The sequence below is a fragment of the Acomys minous genome (assembly GCF_964271855.1).
Source record: "Acomys minous genome assembly, chromosome: 10".
Taxonomy (NCBI): domain Eukaryota; kingdom Metazoa; phylum Chordata; class Mammalia; order Rodentia; family Muridae; genus Acomys; species Acomys minous.
Window position 1 is genome coordinate 58,174,011 of NC_140491.1, and position 19,026 is coordinate 58,193,036.

Below are 19,026 nucleotides of genomic sequence, written 5' to 3' on the forward strand. Positions count from 1 at the left end.
TAGTAAGGTGAAATATTGCAAAAAGAACATTGACTTAAGAGTTTGCCTATGCCTGCTTCTAAAATGTGCTCTTAAAAGAGGCAAGTCTTTCCTTCTGCTTATATTTTATACTGTAATTATAAAGATAAAAATAGAATAAGATTTCATTAATATCTATAGCTTACTCAAAATAAGCTATAGATTTTAATAAAGGTTTTTGTTCATATGCTTTTGTAGTATAAAACTTGAACAAAATTATCATACTGGGGAAGTAAAGAAAAACAAATACTTATTTGAAGAGGTATTACAAAATTATTTAAAGATAATTGAAGTCTCTAAAAATTATTGAGGGATACTTGCTGAAGTTTTTGGTTAAAATGAAATAAAGATGAGGAAATGTAAATGTAGAAGCTTATGATTTAGTTTTTATTAGACTTAGAAGTCCCACGTAATGTGCCTGATACAATTTATAAAGTTTTTAGTTCACTTGGTGTGTGTTTTAGCTAAATAGCGAGACAAAAGTAAGAGCCTAAAAAAGTTATATTTTAAGAAATAGAGAATTCAAGCCAGGCGTGGTGGCGCACACCCTTAATCCCAGCACTCGGGAAGCAGAGGCAGGCAGATTGCTGTGAGTTCGAGGCCAACCTGGACTACAAAGAGAGTCTAGGACAGCCAAGACTACACAGAAAAACCCTGTCTCGAAAAAACCAAAAAGAAATAGAGAATTCAACACTAAACTCTCTGAAGATGTCTACAAAGTTGACTTTCCATGTTCTCGTAAAATACTTGAAAAGTGTATCTTTTGACCACATCATTACCAGTGTCACTAAATTTAAACACGTATCTGTAGCCAAGTGTGGTTGTGCATACCTGTATTGTCAGTGTGGGGGAGAGTCCAAGGCCAGCTGGCTGCATGAAACTCTCTTTCTAACAAACTCCACTATTTTTCTGAAATAAAAAGTAAGCCAAGGCAACTATTGCTTCCCTCAGAGGTAAGCTGTCTATGTGGGTGGCTCTTACAATACTCAAAACTTAGTACGACATTACAGCCTCAAGGGAATTACCTGAGAGGAGATGGCATTTGGGACTGTAACATATTTAACAATACAGTTTTAGCTGCCTAGATAGTCAACAAGTAATAACAACCAAAAGTCCAGATGCATATACAATATACATTAATAGTCTCCAGAAAGCAATATAGTTCTGTAGTTTCATAGATGACTATTATCTATGATCTTTTGCCATCCAGCCTTGCCCATCTACTAGTGTGGAAAGGTCAAGTTTTTGTTTACAGGTGGCTAATAAGTTTCTTTTCCCAAGATTTATTATGTATACAGTGCTCTGCCTGCATGTACACCTGCAGGCCAGGTGAGGACACCAGATCACATTATAGACGGTTGTGAGCCGCCATGTGGTTGCTGGGAATTGAACTCAGGACCTCTGGAAGAGCAGCCAGTGCTCTTAACCTCAGAGCCATCGCTCTAACCCCCCATGCTCTAATAAGTCATTGTTATCTGCTATCTTTAAACACAAAAATATATAGCATCCTATTAAGAAAATGTAATGTGTGTCCTTAATTATTTTAAATTACAGGAATATAATTTAGACATACGCACGTGCGTGCGCGCACACACACATACACACAGAGGGTTTTTTTTTTTTAAATGTCATTCTGTCTTTCTAAAATGCAAGTCACTCTTTTCATGCTTCATCCTGGAACACTCAGGATAAAAATCAGAAGGAAACAGTATTCTCCTTTCCTACAGTTGTTCAACTTTAGATTTTGTTTTAAGTAAACAACAAAACTCAATAACACTGATGTTCCCTTAATCTAAGTATACTTCAGGAAAAGAACATTATATGTCTCTAAACATAATTGCCATGAGAAGAAATGCATCCCTGCTGAATCTAAAATTCTTTTTATCCTGCCCATTTTGGAAGAATGTCTGTCTGTCATGTCAGTAAAGCAGTCTTTGAAAAACAGCTGAAAACAGAAAAAGGAAAAAAAAGAAAAGTATCTATACATGACATGTGCATGCTGCAACCATCCAGCTTTGTTTTAGCTAAGTGTCCATTTTTATGTTGCTTTCAGCTCATTCCTTTTTGGTCATTGAGAATAGCTGTGTTTACCAAGCATGAAAATACATATGTCAAATTAAAAAGCTGACATGCCTGTAATCCCAGTACTCAGGGAGGATCTCTGTGAGTTCAAGGCCAGCCTGGTCTGCAAAGTGATTCCAGGATAGCCAGGACTACACAAAGAAGCCCAGTCCCGAAAAAGGATGACCACTACCACCCCAGTTAGAAAATTTTGATGAATCATGACTCTTCCTTATAGCAGTCAAACAAGTGAAAAGGCTATTTTAGCTTGCACACTTTTCAATGAATACTCACCAATTTATCCAAAACAACCAGCTTTGCGTAGTCCATGCTGGTGACAACCTTCTAAGAACAGTTATCAAGGTTGTGTATAATATATTTTCATGTTGTTTTCCTAAATGTATAAATTTTATATTAAGTCATTCTAATATATAGCTTAGTTTTTCTAATGATGCCTATACTTGAGCAATAATCCTTTAATTCACAAATTGTTTTTCTGGAGTGCTTCCTTCCTTCCTTTCTTTTTTTTTTTAAATATAAACTCACCCTATGGGCCCTTCAAAATATGGGCTCATTTAAATTTGTTGTTTATTAGTATGTTATTTTATCCACATAAATGTTTTGTACCCTGGTACCACAAGCATCCTTGGTGCCTTCAGAAGCAGAAGAGGGCATTGGATCCCTGGAGCTGGAATTACAGACCGTTGTGATCTGCCATATGGATCCTGGGAGTTGAACTTGGGTCCTCTGAAGAGCAGCCAGTGCTCTTAGCTGCTGAGCCATCTCTCCAACACCCAAGTATCTTTAAATGTTATGGTTCCCTCCCATTTTGCTTGCTTTGGGGTTCCTTTTTGTTAGCTTTTTTAGAACTTATGGCCAACATTTATTGCTGATGTCAAACTATTCTTTTTTCCTCCTTCTTTCAACCAGCATCTTGTAAAATGAGGCTAATATACCTGCTGTTTCGTCTCTAGGAGGACTTGTTGGGAGACTGTGCATTCCCACAGTGCTGATAAACAGTGCACTAGATTCTAGTCTAAATCAATATTTCCTTTATTAGACATTAGGAGACTAACAAAACAACTAAAGTTTTGTTGTTTTTTTTTTTTTAGTTTAGTTTGCTTTCAATATCTGACCACCATAATTTTGGTTGATATGTGTATAGTATCTATATTGCATACAGATATATACATATATAACTAAAACTCTCTGGTGGGATATTCATTTTCCTAACTTTTTTTAAAGAAAGCCTTTAATGTAATCTTTTTTCAGAAATAGATGCTTGCTTCATCCTTTATACTATAAACCACCAATAGCTTAATTTTAAAAGTAACTTTTGTAGTTTAACCAGGAAATTTGTTTTCTCCCTACGTAATTCTAACTAGTTCCTGTTTTGGTAGGACTGTAGCCAGTGCTTTCAAAGTATATGTTCCTCCCCGTTGTCTTCAGTGCTTTCCAAGTATTTGCAGTAGCAGAGTGCATGCTTCCTATTTCACTGTCCTCAGCAGCAGGAGGGTGTTAGCTGTAATGTAGCATACATAGCTGAGACCAACATTCATTCCTGTCCTTAATTTCAACATTTAACTCCCATCTGTTCTTCTCCCTTTTTTCTTTCATTTCCCTGTTTCTGTTTTTCCTCATGCTCTGACATTAAAGTGGTTGCACTGAAAAGACTGCCCTTTTTGAGGAACAGACCGAAGGATAAAGACAAAATGAAGGCCTGCTACCGTCGTTCCATGTGTAAGACCTTATGACAGTTCAGCTTCTTTCAAATGACTACACTGGCTTCCATTACTAATTTTTCACTAACCTTTCTCTGGACTGTACTAATTTCCTGTTTTGCAAAGTGCAGTCTTTCTTTAATATGAAGAGCTGGAAGAATATTTTTTCAAAGAAGGCTTTGACTTTGCACTGTATGTATACTACTCATACATATATATGCGTGTGTTTAGTAATACACGCAGTATACTTGTGAATGGCCAGTGCACTCTTAAAACTGGCAAAAACAAACAGACTTAATTTTATATGCCATACAGATCTTCCCCAAACAAGTTTATTTAAGGAAAAAATATAACAAACTCTTTAGCATTAGGAATTTATTTCCTTAATGAACCTAATTAAATAAATAAATGAATAAAGTGGCCTATAACCCTTGAAAATGTTTGTCATTCTTTATGTAATAATCTTGGCTTTCTCTTTTTAAGTGAAACTGGTAATGACATGATGTTACTCTGAGTATCTCTTTCAGGTTTTTATTAATTAGTAAATGTACTTGATTTATAAAGATGAAGAATTTACTCAGTAACCTGCTCTGACCAAGGACTCTTTCATTTTCAATAATGACAATGTGTAAAATTGCTCTCCATCTTACCTCATTCCATTTTTGTCACCATAAAACTACATTCTGAAGGCTTCTAATTATATTTCACACCATAGCACAAAAGCATGGCAGTTGTATATAGTATCCTTTCTATCTTTAAGAGACGGGTGGGGCGTGGTAAGAGTACTGAGGTATGTCAGCCTTTGGCCTCATTCCATTCAGCTGAATGCATGTCATTACTCAAATGGCCTTGTAGTTACAGTTTGGGGTTTTAATTCATAGACAAAACCAGACCATTCTTAATACAAAATAGAAATAAGAGCCAATCCATTGATCATGCTGATTCATTTGCTCTCATTTGCATCCCAGCCATGAATGACCTGGTGCAGTCCATGGTCCTAGCAGGAGGACAGTGGACAGGTAGTACTGAGAATTTGGAGGTCCCTGATGATATTGCAACGGGTAAAAGGAGAAAAGAATTGGGAGCTATGGCCTTCTCTACTACAGCCATCAACTTTTCAACTGTCAACTCTGCCGCGGCCTTCCGACCCAAGCATTTGGTTAATAATAAAGGTATAGGCCGTCTGCTGTTTGCACTGTGGTGTGTAACTGTTGGCAACGGGTATTTTAGTTTGACTTCTCTGTGTAGTTTTTTTTTTTTTTTCCAAACAACCTTAAGTAATTACCAAGCCACGATCTAGATTTGATTTGGGAAATTTTTCAAGTTCTTTCAAACTTTTAAGATAATGTATAAATAATGAGAATCTTTTCTAATCCTCCTCTCATTATAAGTAGCTAATGAACTTACATGAAATGGAAAAGAAAGTCAGATAGAGTAGGAGAGAGGCCAGGCAGTGGTGGCGCAGGCCTTTAATCCCAGCACTTGGGAGGCAGAGCTCTGTGAGCTCAAGGGCAACCTGGTGTACAGAGCGACTTCTAGGACAGCAAAGGCTACGCACAGAGAAACAAACAAACCAAAAAAAATAATTTTAAAGTGGAAAATAGGAGACAGAGGTATATTTGTTTCTTAAAACCCCAAAGCACAACTTAAAAGAGCTATGTAGAAGAGCATGGTTTTGCTTTGCTTTGCAGGGCCCTTGGGGACACTGTTTCATTGCGTCCACTGTTTTCTTAAGTCAGTTCTCATCAGCTACTCTTGTCTTCTAGTTCCAGCTTCCAGCTGTATTTTATATAGCGGAAAAGGGGTTTCCATATTCTGTGTAAATACTTAGAATGAAACTGTTTTAGTACAAAATGTGTTTATATCCATTTTGCTATTTCATGTAGATACTACATCCTTTGAAGATGTAAGTCCACAAGGTATTAGTGATGATTCTAGTACGGGATCAAGAGTTCATGGTAAGCGATGAGCTTAACTTAGATGGTACATATTACATACTGAATGGGAATGCTGAGATTCTTGAACTGAATAGGTGAATGTGGGTGGCTTTGCCTCTTTTATTTCTTCTAACACTGCAATTTTCCCTTTTAATCGTATTGTTTCAATTAAGTCAAGTTTTAATCAAGGTCATTTACAAAGTATGCCTATATAATCCTCAGAGGTAATTTTGTTACCACTAACATATAAGATTAATTATAAGAGTTGCATTTTGCCAGGCACAGTGGCACACACCTGTAATCCCAGCACCCAGGAGACAAAGGCAGGCAGATCTCTGTGAGTTCGAGGCCAGCCTGGTCTACAAAGTGAATCCAAGACAGCCATGTCTGCACAGAGAAACCCTGTCTCCAAAAAAAAAAAAAAAAGAAGAAGAAGAAGAAGCCGCCAACAGGATGGCTCAGTAGTAAAAGGCACTTTGCATGCAGGCTCAGCAACCTACATTCAGCCACAGAGTCCATGTAAACGTGAGAGAAGGGGGCTGGAGAGGTGGCTCAGCAGTTAAGCGCACTGGCTGCCCCTCCTGAGGTCCTGAGTTCAATTCCCAGCAACCACATGGTGGCTCACAACCACCTATAATGTGATTTGATGCCCTCCTCTGGTATGCAGTTAGAGAACTGTATACATATAAATAAATCTGTTAAAAAGTGAAAATAAAATCTTAAAGAAAAAAAAGTCAATGAAGAGAAAACTCCATAAAGTTGTCCTTTGACCTCCCACCCTGTGCCAGCATTCACGTACATGTACATAATTGTTAAAACTGAAAAGATGTTAATATATAGAATGTTAGATGGCTCAGCAGTTCCCAGCACCACGTGGTAGCCCACAACCATCTACAACTGCAGCTCCAGGGAGTCGGATGCCCTTTTGTGAGTTATGAGGGCCTCAAACACAGATATGGTACATATACATACATATATGCAGGCAAACAGTTACACACAAAAAAATTAAACCTTTAGAAAATAAATTTAGCTGGACAGTGGTGGCACACACCTTTTATCCCAACACTTGGAAGTCAAAATTAATTAATTAAAAGTAATGTATTGTGATATTATCAGTACAGATGGTCACATTCCTCCACTTCATGACATCTCTGAAGCATGGGGGTTCCTTACCTAGTCTGTTGTAAATTACCTGAGAGACACTAGGGGAACACGTCGTTTTATTAAATAAAAAACATTGTGGTATCCATCTCTAGAAATCATTTTCAAATATAAATATGATCTCTTTCCCCCCTTTCTTTCTCTCTCCTTACTATTTTAACTGTTTTTCCAGAAGTACCGTGTTCTAGAATATCTACTAAACTAAAAATGTCTGTGCTTTCTAACCTGTGTGATTCACCATCTGTGAGCATGCCCAGGCTGAGAAAATATGCATGATTGTTTCCTCAAGGCATTCTGTGGCCAGAATGTAGAATCCAATGCTATCAGATGGACATTTCATTACGCTGTTTCCTGATTTTTCCATTTAGCCTCAAGACCAGCCAGCCTTGATAGTGGCAGAGCATCCACTAGCAATAGCAATAATAACGCTTCCGTCCATGAAGGCAAAGGTATGCTGCAGGAGATGCGTTAACGTGGCCCATCTGCCTTCCAGCTTGTTGACAGCTGAAAGACAGGAGCTCTGGATGCACACGGCCCTGCCTGCCTCCAGAAGCAGCCGGAGAGGAGAGAGTGGGAAGTGGGGTGGAGTTTCTGGTGATAAAGTGCAAAATCCAAATGAGCTATATTAGAAACATGGTTTTCTGGAATGCTTGCACTTTTACATTGTGATACAGATGTATTTCAATGTAAACAAATGTAAAATCGGGAGCAGTTATTTTGTCTTCAATTCTTCATTTTCACGGATAAAATTAAACATAATTACCCATAGGTCCTTATTTTAAGTAACCATTTTGTGCTTGACATCTAAATGGTTGTCCTTGAGTTTTTTCATAATGCATGTACATTACTTGTATTACTAGTATTTTAAATTTTCTTTTATCTTACTTTGTCAACAAAATACATACCTCTCTTTTTAATATAAGAAGCAGTTGTGTCTGTATATGTATGTCACATAAGAAGTAGATACATATGGCTCATACATGGCTCATACAAAGAATTATTTCAAGATTGTTTTCTTCTGTGTTTTAATATGTATTCCAAGGTGAGGTTTTTAAGTAATAGCTATAATATATTTCCTTAAGATTTATTATTGCCTTTACAGACTCTGAGCTTGTAAACACTACCATATCTACTCTCTATACTCTAGAATTGTACAGCTATAATGAGTGCACTTGTTCTGTTACCTTTGGATTATAACATTACTTGTCCCACTCATTTTTTTATAATTAGTTCTATGACTTTTATTTCAATGATCTGAACTGCAAGATTTTGAGAGGAATTAAATTTTCCTTTTTTAAAAAAATTTAATTATTTTATGTATATTAGTACCCTATCTGCATGTATACCTGCAAGCCCTAAGAGGGCATCAGATCACCTTACAGATGGTTGCGAGCCACCATGTGGGTACTGGGAATTTAACTCAGGACCTCTGGGAGAGCAAACAGTGCTCTTAACCACTGAGCCATCTTTCTAACCCCTAAATTTTCTTTTTTTATAAGCCATATCTGATTAAAAATATAGTCTGAAACTATGAAAAATTCTTTGAAAATATTAGAAAATTAGCTCTGAAAAATAGCACAATTTTAGACAAATTCTTTGATGAGTGCCTTACTCTTTATGATTGTATCACTTTCTGTCTTGATATGCAATAGCTTGGTAGTGATAGCCATCCTATAAAGGAGTAGTGAGCATTCTTAGGACTGTGTTGTAGAACTCTGCCCACTCCATTACAGTCTTCCAAGGTTACATGGTAGCAATACCAACAGTGTACATCAGAGCCAATCAGATAATTCACACCCTGAGGAAAGAGTAAGCCAGACATGCTCACATGTGCCATACATATGCCAACATTTGGGATGGTGAACTAGGACAACCTAGCCTACATACCAAGATCCAAACCATCCTAGGCTATGCAGTAAAGTCCTGTCTGAAATAGTTTGTTTCATTTTTTTATGGGACTGGTATATTTCATATTTCCTTTTGACTTTCCTTTTGTGTATACTAAGTTCTTTTAGACATTTTTAGGGGTTTTTATTGAGTAATCTTTTTTGTAATCTTTTCATTTAGAAATCTTTGAATAAGTAATTGAATTGAAACTTCATAGACAGAGAAAATTAAAGTAATATTTTTCATTGAAATGTTTTGGACTTTATCATTCTGAAATAATTTAAAATATGTTCTTTTTCTGAATTGTGAATTATTTTACAGTTATTTGAACCTGAATTGTTAATGCTTATTATTTCATTCATTCATTTAGTCTGTGGTATATTGAATGGTTGTTTGTTTTGAAATTCTCTTTTGGATTTGACTCTGGTGACAAAAGTATGATTTACCCTTATAGAACTTAGAGTATTTGTCAGTTTAATAAAAAAGCAGTTCTGGCATCCAGCTGTTAGACTAGGGAACAAGTAACATAGCTTAAGTAAACATGCCTGAATGAAGTTTAAAGTCAGTGTGGCTGCTAATAGAATTAGAACCCTGCTAACAAATATTACATACTAGTTCCTCATTTCTGTTATTAAAGTTTCAACACAGCATTTACTCCCAAAGCAGATGCAGTTAATAACCAAAGCAGGCCACAAAGCCACAGCAGTGGGGAATTTAGTCTGTTTCAAGAGCATGAGCCGTGGTCCAGCAGCGGCAGCAGTCCTGTCCAGTATCTGAGAAGACAGGCCAGGTCAAGCCCTGTGCTCCAGCACAAAATGGCGGAAGCAGTAGAGGGCCGCGCACATCACAGGACTAAAGCCGGCTCCCCTGGAAGTGAAGTCGTCACTCTACAACAGTTTTTGGAAGAAAGCAACAAGCTTACCTCAATACAGGTTAGTTCTATTATGGTGACCTTGATTTAAATGAGCAACACTAGTTAAATGCCTTGTGAATGAACCTTAGATTTTTTTTTTTATGGAGTACTGAGATAACAGCAGCTCTGTAGTGTGTAGTTCGGGTTTATCAGGAGAATTTAGACATGGCTATACTCAGTAATCTGCACTGCTTTTACTTTTAACAGTTGAAGTCCTCGAGTCAAGAGAATCTTTTAGATGAAGTAATGAAAAGTTTGTCTGTCTCTTCTGACTTTCTGGGGAAAGACAAGCCAGTTAGCTGTGCCCTGGCCAGGTCAGTAAGTGGAAAAACTCCAGGGGACTTCTATGACAGACGGACAACTAAACCTGAATTTCTGAGAACTGGTCCTCGAAAGACTGAAGATGCCTACTCCATTAGCTCTGCAGGGAAACCTACACCAAGTACTCAAGGAAAGATAAAACTAGTAAAGGAACCCTCTGTGTCAAGACAATCAAAAGATAGCAACCCTTATGCCACTTTACCTCGTGCGAGCAGTGTGATCTCTACTGCTGAAGGAACAACGCGAAGGACAAGCATCCATGATTTTTTGAGCAAGGACAGTAGACTGCCCGTGTCAGTTGACTCAGCACCACCTACTGCTGACAGCAGCACCACTGCAGCATCTAGTGAGTACCGTTTACCGCAGCGGCCCTCTGACGTGCCAACACATGCTAGAGGCCATCAAGCCCCTGGCAATTTAGCTGCACACACTGAATCTCTTTATATCCAGGCTAAAAATTCAAAATCAAGAAGGCTGTGTTTTCTAAACCAAACTTTTACCACTGTTAAAATGTCTAGTGATGCCTTTGGAATATCAGCTAACGAGAGCCATGGGTCATTTGCTGTGGTTCATTCATCTCAGCCATTTCTATCCCTGAACACAGAATTGGTTAGTAACATAAGTGGGTTACCTCCCAAGTCACTCATTAGAGTAACTGACCAGACCTCTGCCTCTTTGGGTAAAGCTGCACAGAAAGATAACAAACAGTTTTCTGGTAGTCAGCACCCACAATCTTCTGTAGATAGCAACAGTCTTACCATTCCTGCATGCCTCTGCCCTGAGGACACAGAAATTGCACTATCAGTTTCAGAGGATAGTCAAACTGTTTGGTATGAATATGGCTGTGTTTGATCAAAACTGCATAATATGTTAATATTATTTGCTAGGCTTATATTTTTAAGATTGTTACATAGAGTTCAGCTGTATAAAAAGGCATGTATAGAAACATGAATGTGTAACCACACCAAAGTCTGCATGAAATAGTAATTACGTTGTACATGTTTTGCATGCCTTTAAAAACCCCAGCCATATATATGTTTTTCTTTTGTATCTTTTGTCACTTGATAAAGATGATGAAGATACTTTGATATCATGAAGCATGTTAAAATAGTTGCATGTTCTGTTACCAAGAAGAAATCATATCCAAGTCATTGTCTGGCTGCTTCTAAAAAGAGTGTTCATTTGTTCTCCCGCCTTCTCTGGCAGTCGTCCTTATTTCTTGAACCTGCACTTCATTTTGCACATGTACAGTATTAATAAGGGAAATGTTTTTGAAATGTCATTTTCTTTTGTCACTTAATCATGTTATCTATCCTGTTCTCTCTTCAAAGAAATAGTTAACAACTCAACTCAATTTATAAAGCATTGTTCAAATTTAAGATATTGTTTATTCATTAATGTGTTATTCCTAGAAATTTTCCATTAGATTTCAATGTGATTTACACACTGATTAGGAGCAATTGTATTATAATTCTCTTCTTGGTGCTGTCTTTTTCTGATAAAAAACAATAGCTTAAGTACCCCTTCAAGATGACTGCTTTTTTTTTATAATCCTTTAACACACACACACACACACACCAAAAACAAAAAACAAAAACAAAAAATCCAGTTTCTTGTTTTTTTGGGTTTTTTTTTTTAACATATGAGTCAAAGAGAAAGAGAAATAAACCAAGGTACTCATTATCTTGGGGATTTGTATTTTTACTTTAATTCAGAAGGATAGCAAGCTTTTTATGATAAAAATTTTAACTTCTGTCATTAACTGACTACTAAACTGAATATGTACATCCTAATGCAGACTCTTTAAAGCTAATATATTGTGCTAAAATATAAAATTAGGACTTGTGAGCATAAAAATAGAAAAAGTATATAGTCTTCATTCTAAAATTTGTTATATTAAAAACATAGTCTTGCCTAGTGTAATAAGTAGTACACGCCTTTAGCCCGCACCCCCCCACACACACATACACCGCATGCTCTACTCCCTGGGAGGCAGAGATGGGTGGATCTCTGAGTTTCAGGCTAGCCAGGGCAATGTAGTGTGACCCTGTCTCAAAAAATCTAAACAAAAAACAAACAAACAAAAAAAACCCAAGTCTTTAGCTCCCCACTCCCCAAAACAAAGTCCACACAAGGTAGAGACACGATCTAAAACATGGATGCAGGCTCTCTGTAGTTTTAAGCTACCTTCCTGTGCTCACCACTCTAACGGGAGTCAGCCTCAGTCTCTCCGGCTATTAAAAACCTATAATCTGGCTTGTTTCTGCAGGATATTTTGTCTCAGGAATGTTTTTGTGATTTTGATTCAGCCTAAATATTATTAACACTAACTCAGCCTAGGTAGTCACCATAGGTAACTTAATGAGTGAAAAGGAAATTATTGTTGTGTACTTAATGCATTGAGCTGTTGTTGTTAATACCGGATAAAAGGGAAAAGCTTCAAGGAGTCTCTACTTAATTAAATTTTTATCCTTAGCCTGGCATGGTTGCGCACGCCTTTAGTCCCAGCACTCAGGAGGCAGAGGCAGGCAGATCTTTGTGAGTTCGAGGCCCGCCTGGTCTAGAACATGAGTCTAGGACAGCCAAGGCTACACAGAGAAACCCTGTCTCGAAAAACAAAAACAAACAAAAATATATATATTTAAAAAGGTTCCCATCTTGTATATACACAGAATGACTTTATGGGTAGTCCCCTGCTGTTTACGCTGGTGACCTTGTTTTCTTCCCTTACAGCTAATCAGGTGAATATGGACGTGTTTCTATGTATTTTAGAGCCACCTAATACACTTTCTGCACAAATACATCACTACCTTGTACTATCAGTTTTTGTCTAGTCAGTCTTAATACTTCAGATAGTTTTGTGCTATTCTTTTTCCTTTTGTGCATAGCCTACTAGTAAAATTAAATGGTAAAGGGCTGGAGAGATGGCTCAGAGATAAAGAGCACTGGCTGTTCTTCCAAAGGTCCTGAGTTCAATTCTCAGCAACCACATGGTGGCTCATAACCATCTATAATGAGATCTGGTGCCCTCTGCCTGGCTCACATGCAGGTTGAATACTGTACAAATAATGAATAAATCTTTTTTTAAAAATTAAGTGGTAGGGGCTGGAGAGATGGCTCAGTGGTTAAGAGCGCTGCCTGCTCTTCCAAAGGTCCTGAGTTCAATTCCCAGCAACCACATGCTGGCTCACAACCATCTGTAATGTGATCTGATGCCCTCTTCTGCAGATAAAGTACTCATATACAATAAATAAAATAAATTTTTAAAAATTCAGTGGTAAACATAGTTAAGATTGGGGGCTATATGGCAGAAATGCTTTACTTAGTTTTGGACATCATAAAACTGGCCTTTACACTTTTTCACACTAATTTGCAAAATTAATGTTAATTTTGTTCATTCAAAATACATTTTAAGTTATGTATTTTATAAAAGCCATGTGTTTTATTTTATGAAAGTAAACTTGAAGATTTGTGTCTCTAATGGGTATAAGGATATATCCAGTGTTTTGCAAAGTGTATGTCAGACAGGCAAGTGACCATGCTTCCTGGGGCTGCTGTCTAAGGCTGCAGTGTGCACTTCTCCCAGACGACATCACAACTACGGCTGGGAGTTTCACCAGGTGCCACTAGTGCTTTACCTGTCAGTAGGGAAGTGAAGCCTTAGTAACCACAAAGAAGTGCCTGGGTGCCAAAAGACATTTTAATCTCAGCGTGAAAACTGAAGCATCTACACTTACTTGCCAAAGATTAGAAGATTCAGTATTCTAATTTTATAAATAATAAAACTGATAGTATTTAAAACTCCTGGCCTAGTCTTCGGTAAATTACATCCATGATTAGTACGATAGTTGAGTAGCTTTATTTAAACCAAATGTAAATAGGTATAAAATACGCCTCAGCCCTTGTGTTCACAGTAAATAATACCAAAATGTAGATGTTTTCTACTGTTGTATTGCAACTTTTTAAGCTTAAAATTATGTGATGACCATTAATATGTATTATAAGAATATAGTAAGTGTGCAAGCCTCTGACACTAAGATGTGGAAAAGGCAGCTCTTTTAGATTTATAAAATAGTTACCACATTCATAAGTGTGTTGCTTATGACTTTAAGGTATAAAAAATAGGCTTCATGTAATAAGGTGTCTGTCAGATTAATAAATTTCCCAGTTTTAGACTCCTCTGTGTCCTACCCAGTGAGCTTTTTAGTTTATCTTCATGAACTGTGCTGTTGAACTTTTGACTAAATAACATGAACTACTTTTCTCCCACAGATGTGAACCAAGTACAAGAAAGCAGAAATTCAAAAAGCAGGTCTAGGGAGCAGCAAAGCTCCTAATTCAGTGACCCACTGCATGACATGTGGGCCAAGTGGTGAGTTTCCTGCTTGAATTGTAAATGAGTTCAGTCTCATTCTACAGACTAACGGAATTAAGTATGATAAAAGTGCACATTGCATTAACAGATTAAATTTTGCTTGCTGAATCCACTGACGTTCCCCCTTGCTTACTTAGTAAAGGTTAGCTGTCTGCCATGGGTTTTTGCCTGTCTGTTTGGGTAGCAAACCTTTTTAAACTATTTTTTCTCAATTTAAATTTAATTTTAGCAGTGAATAACCTGAAATCTTTCGTGCAGTTACAACTTCTAAGTAATTGGTAGGAACGCACTAAATGCCTGTCTTACAAAGAACAGCTCAGATGTTGCCTCTGGTTTTTCTGTCACTCTCATTTCCATAGAAACACCGTGTGCATGCTATTCTTACAGTAGCTTCCCTGTAGTTTATATTCCTCTTATCTTCAAGCTGTTCTTATATTTTCTTTCTTCTTTCTGTCTTTTAACAAAATACAGAGAGAAAAGTGTCCTTCAGTTTCTCAGTATGAAGACTTAATTTCTGAAGTAACAAGACACCTAGCAACTATAGGACTATTAAAAAAAAAAAGTAAAGAGATTTTAACACATCCCTTCGTGAATAGATCAGGCAAGAAATACAAACTTCACTCTTCCTTGAATCAAGGAGCACTACTGGATTCAACTGCCAAACGTAAAAGGTTTTAGGACACTGTACAGTGCGTTAAGCTCTGCTGAATAAAGGACGTTCTCTCACTGAGGACCGAGTGTCTTAAGGTCAAGTATTCTAAGAACAACCTGCTTCTTTCAACATTTGTTTATTAATTTATCCTTGTTTGCTTACTGCTTTTGCTAAATATTACCCAAAAGCTAGCCATTTATATTTAGTTGTGTAAATCTAAATTAAGTGCTGTAGTATTTTGTGGAATGTACTATATATCAAGATACAGAGAAAACTGTTTGGGCATGTCAGCACCTTTTTTCATTAGCAGACTGCATGTGTTGGTACGCTGGTTATTTTGTTTTGTTTTTAGAGTCAGTTGTTTGGATGCACTGCAAAGGAAACTCAATTCATAAGATATGCAGAAAATTCCATAATGAGATAACAGAGTTAGAGAAACTGTATGCTACTAATCTTACTACTTTCCCTGATAAGCTGCACTAGGCATTCATAAATGGATCCAAGATAAAAAATCATTTTTCTGGAACTTTTTTTAGTGAGATGGTTTTCCAACAAATAGCATTTCCCTTCTTTGCTATTGGGTTACGTGGTTTTTTTGTTTTTTTTTTAATATGAGAGCTGATTGTTGCTTAAGAAGTTTTCTTACAGCAAAATAATGTAAATAATTTCTAAGATCTACATTTTTTCAGGAACTCATTTACTATTAAGGTTGTCATTTATTACTAAGAATTTTTCTGTTTTTGTCCTTTATACTATTATATTAAACTTGATAACTATTATAGGTAATTTTGAAATATTTGTATGTGTTTGTTACCTTAAACATTTGAAAGAAGCACAAAAAAAGTAGATTTAGTTAACCCAGAGAAACACCAATTTTTTAGTAGTAGCAATTTTATATCACAGTTTTATTTTCTTATGAAGTCTAAAAAAAATGCATTGCTACTCATTATTACAAGCTCATTATTTAACATAAAAACCAGAATAATCTTTTGAAATGAAAAAAATACTATTTTTATTTTAACAGTACACTTCTTAAGCTCTTATTACCAGCTCTGAAGAACTTTTTGAATAATTACGCATTCCATAATGTGTGTTTTACAAGCTGTGTATCATCACTAACCCAGTAGCCATGACAAGTCTCTTTTCTTTGCCCTCCTTTTCCTCTTTTTGTTACTCTCTCCCCCACTCTCTCTATAATAGGCCACTAGCAGGTTGTGTTTATAGTGACCTTTGGAAAGACCATCAATTAAAAAAGACACAAAATGTTTAGTTGATCAGAAGTTGAAAGCTAGAAAACTTGGATTTATTTAACTCAGTGCTACCAGAAAACAATACTATAAAATTAAATTACTTTGAAACTCTTGAATGAAAGGTGCTATTTAAATGTAAATACAAAGGATTTTTACTGAAACACAATGTTGTACAACAGAAATACTAAAAATCTATTGTCTAGACTTTGAAATATCTCTTCACCATGACTCCTTGGGTTCAAGTGTCAGATTGGTAAATGGGTATCATGGCAGTCTAGAGACTTGCATGTAAACAAAATATGTAAATTCACTTTTGGTTGAGTAGTTGAAAAATGAGTGTACAATTATGTTTTAGCTTAATATAGTAAGTGGGTAAGTTAGATTTATATTAACTAGCATCCAATTTGCACAATTAGCACACATCCCAGGACAATTAATGAGTGTGAGGTGACCTGATGAGGGTGAGTGACAACGCAGTTTGACCTCTATATGATATCAGGATCCTAAAACAGAACCTGCTTAGTTAACTAGCACCTACCACTTCAACTGAAAATACCTGTAACGTATTAAATTGGAGTAGGTCGACTTTGGATAGGGAAAAAAAAAACCAAGGACTACAATGAGACTATTAACATATTTGAGGTTATTATATCCATTGCCTTCCTCACACCATTTCAAGAAGAGACTAGATGATAACCACATCATTTTTCTTCTCAGTCTACTTCAGAAGCAGTCTTGTAAGAAGCTAAGCCAAATGGAAATGAGCCGAACCATTTTTCTTACCAGGCCTAAACTCACCTTTGTTATCTGGTTTTATTCCTAAACCAGCTCCTAAGCCTCGAAGAACACTTAAAAGTCAAAATAACAAGTGTCAGCTCAGAGCTCTAATAATATGCCTCCTCACTGGCCATGGAAATGTTTTGCTCCAAGTTTTTTTTTTGAGTTGGTGGTTACCAAAGAATTCATAAGACAGGTTTATGTGTAGCACCTTTCATGGAAGGCATGTTACAAGCCTAGTAAAAATCACTGTGTGTATTATAGAATTGTAGCCACCTCACAAATGGAGTACTACAGCCTATACTGTCAACAGTTCATGTCAGGAAGAAAATCAATTCTGTACCAAAATGGAACTTTAATGGGGAATTGTGTATTCTAAATCACTTTTGTACTTTAAGTTACTTTTTTATGAGAAAAGTGAATTGTCTTTCTTTTCAGCCATTTGTCTTGAGATTTTTTTCTTTAAGTCTTGAATATGAATAATACAAAAAGAGCCCATTTTATAATATAAACCTTGATGTACACGTTAAGCTATTTGGACAATGAAAATGCCTTAAAAGGAATGTTTAATGGATAAATGTTGCACTTATAACATCCTTTGACAAAACCTGATTTAAATTCTTTTTCATTCCTACTAGTTCTTTTTTTTTTTTTTTAGTGTTTGCCATTGTACTCACAACTGTTATTAAATACCAAATCAAATAATATAAAAAGTGTAACATTTCCTTTAAAATTAATGCTAATAAGGGAGGTAGAGTTGAATGGCAAAACAATTTTACTTGGTGGTGCCTGATATCAGTCACAGAATTCCATGCATGACAAAATACCATTGTTTGAACTGTCTTTTACAGCCACTTTCTTTCTCTTTGATTATCCTTAAAATATATATATGTTGAATTAACTGATATAAAAAGAAATAAAAACAAAAGGTAATTTTTTTTAACAAGTTGTGTATCAGCCAAGTGTTCCTCTTTGCTCTGGAGAACTATTTTTAGACTCTATATACTTTATCCTAATTGTTTTAGTTATCAAGAGGTTTGGGAAGTCAATTCTGTCAATCCTAAAATATGTTTAAATATGTTTCCTAAAATAAAACTTAAATTATAATTTAGGTACAGTAAGAGTAACAATAGTAACTAATAATAAAATAGAACTGTAGAGCTGGGCAGTGGTGGTGCACACCTTTAATCCCAGCACTTGAAAGGCAGATGCAGGTAGATCTCTTGAGTTCAAGGCCAGCCTGGTCTATAAAGTGAGTCCCGGACAACCAAGGCTACACTGAGAAACCCTGTCTCAAAAAACAAAACAAAACAAACAAACAAAAATAGAACTGTAACAGGACTGTTTTGATTCTCCCACCCCAGCCTGCTGTTTTATTTTTTTTACAGGATACGAAGAGGTACTGTTAGACCTTCAGGACCTTAAGCATGGTTGGCTCGTAATCTACCACTTAGCTACAGCCCAGCCCTTCTTAGGTCTTATTATGCCATGTGCACTCTTACAAAGTGAGATGAAATAACTAGCTGAGTTGAACGAAGGTGAGACAGGAAATCTCCTAAGATAACGGCTGTATGCACACCAGCACTGTGACACCACGTACCCTGCCACAGTCTGGTAACCGCAGGACTAAGTGACATAGGTAGATAGTACATATGCATGGGTATGCTAGACGAAGAAGTGATTTGATGGCGGCATCTTCTGCTGCTCAGAATGGCATGTAACCTAAAACAGAGGAACATTTTAATTTTGGAATTTTCCATTTATTAACTTTGGATCAATTAACCATAGGTTACTGAAACTTCGGGAAGTAAAACTGCTGAAAATGTTATAGGCTGCAAAAATCAGTCTCTTTGTGGGGCTGCAGTGATGGTTCCGTGGTTAAAAGCATTGGCTGCTCTTATAGAGCCAGGTTCCTTTTCCAGCACTGTCCAGAACCATCCACAACTGCGGATA

General features: G+C 36.5%; 1 protein-coding gene across 7 annotated transcripts in view; it reads left to right on the forward strand.

The window, feature by feature from the left end:
• CCDC88A (coiled-coil domain containing 88A) overlaps positions 1–18,019 on the forward strand; it is a 121,158-nt gene extending 103,139 nt beyond the window's left edge. For 2 of the 7 annotated variants that reach the window (XM_084799761.1, XM_084799759.1), the window contains exons 26-33: positions 3,736–3,819; positions 4,769–4,972; positions 5,687–5,758; positions 7,267–7,347; positions 9,449–9,717; positions 9,906–10,365; positions 14,292–14,391; positions 14,866–18,019. In XM_084799761.1, coding sequence (XP_084655887.1) covers positions 3,736–3,819; positions 4,769–4,972; positions 5,687–5,758; positions 7,267–7,347; positions 9,449–9,717; positions 9,906–10,365; positions 14,292–14,356 — 1,235 coding nt within the window. In that variant the 3' untranslated portion in view covers positions 14,357–14,391; positions 14,866–18,019. Of the gene's footprint in view, positions 1–3,735; positions 3,820–4,768; positions 4,973–5,686; positions 5,759–7,266; positions 7,348–9,448; positions 9,718–9,905; positions 11,516–14,291; positions 14,392–14,865 lie in introns of those variants that run through there. The other 5 variants (XM_084799760.1, XM_084799762.1, XM_084799757.1 and 2 more) reach the window with 5 other exon arrangements.
• Positions 18,020–19,026: the final 1,007 nt, after the last annotated feature.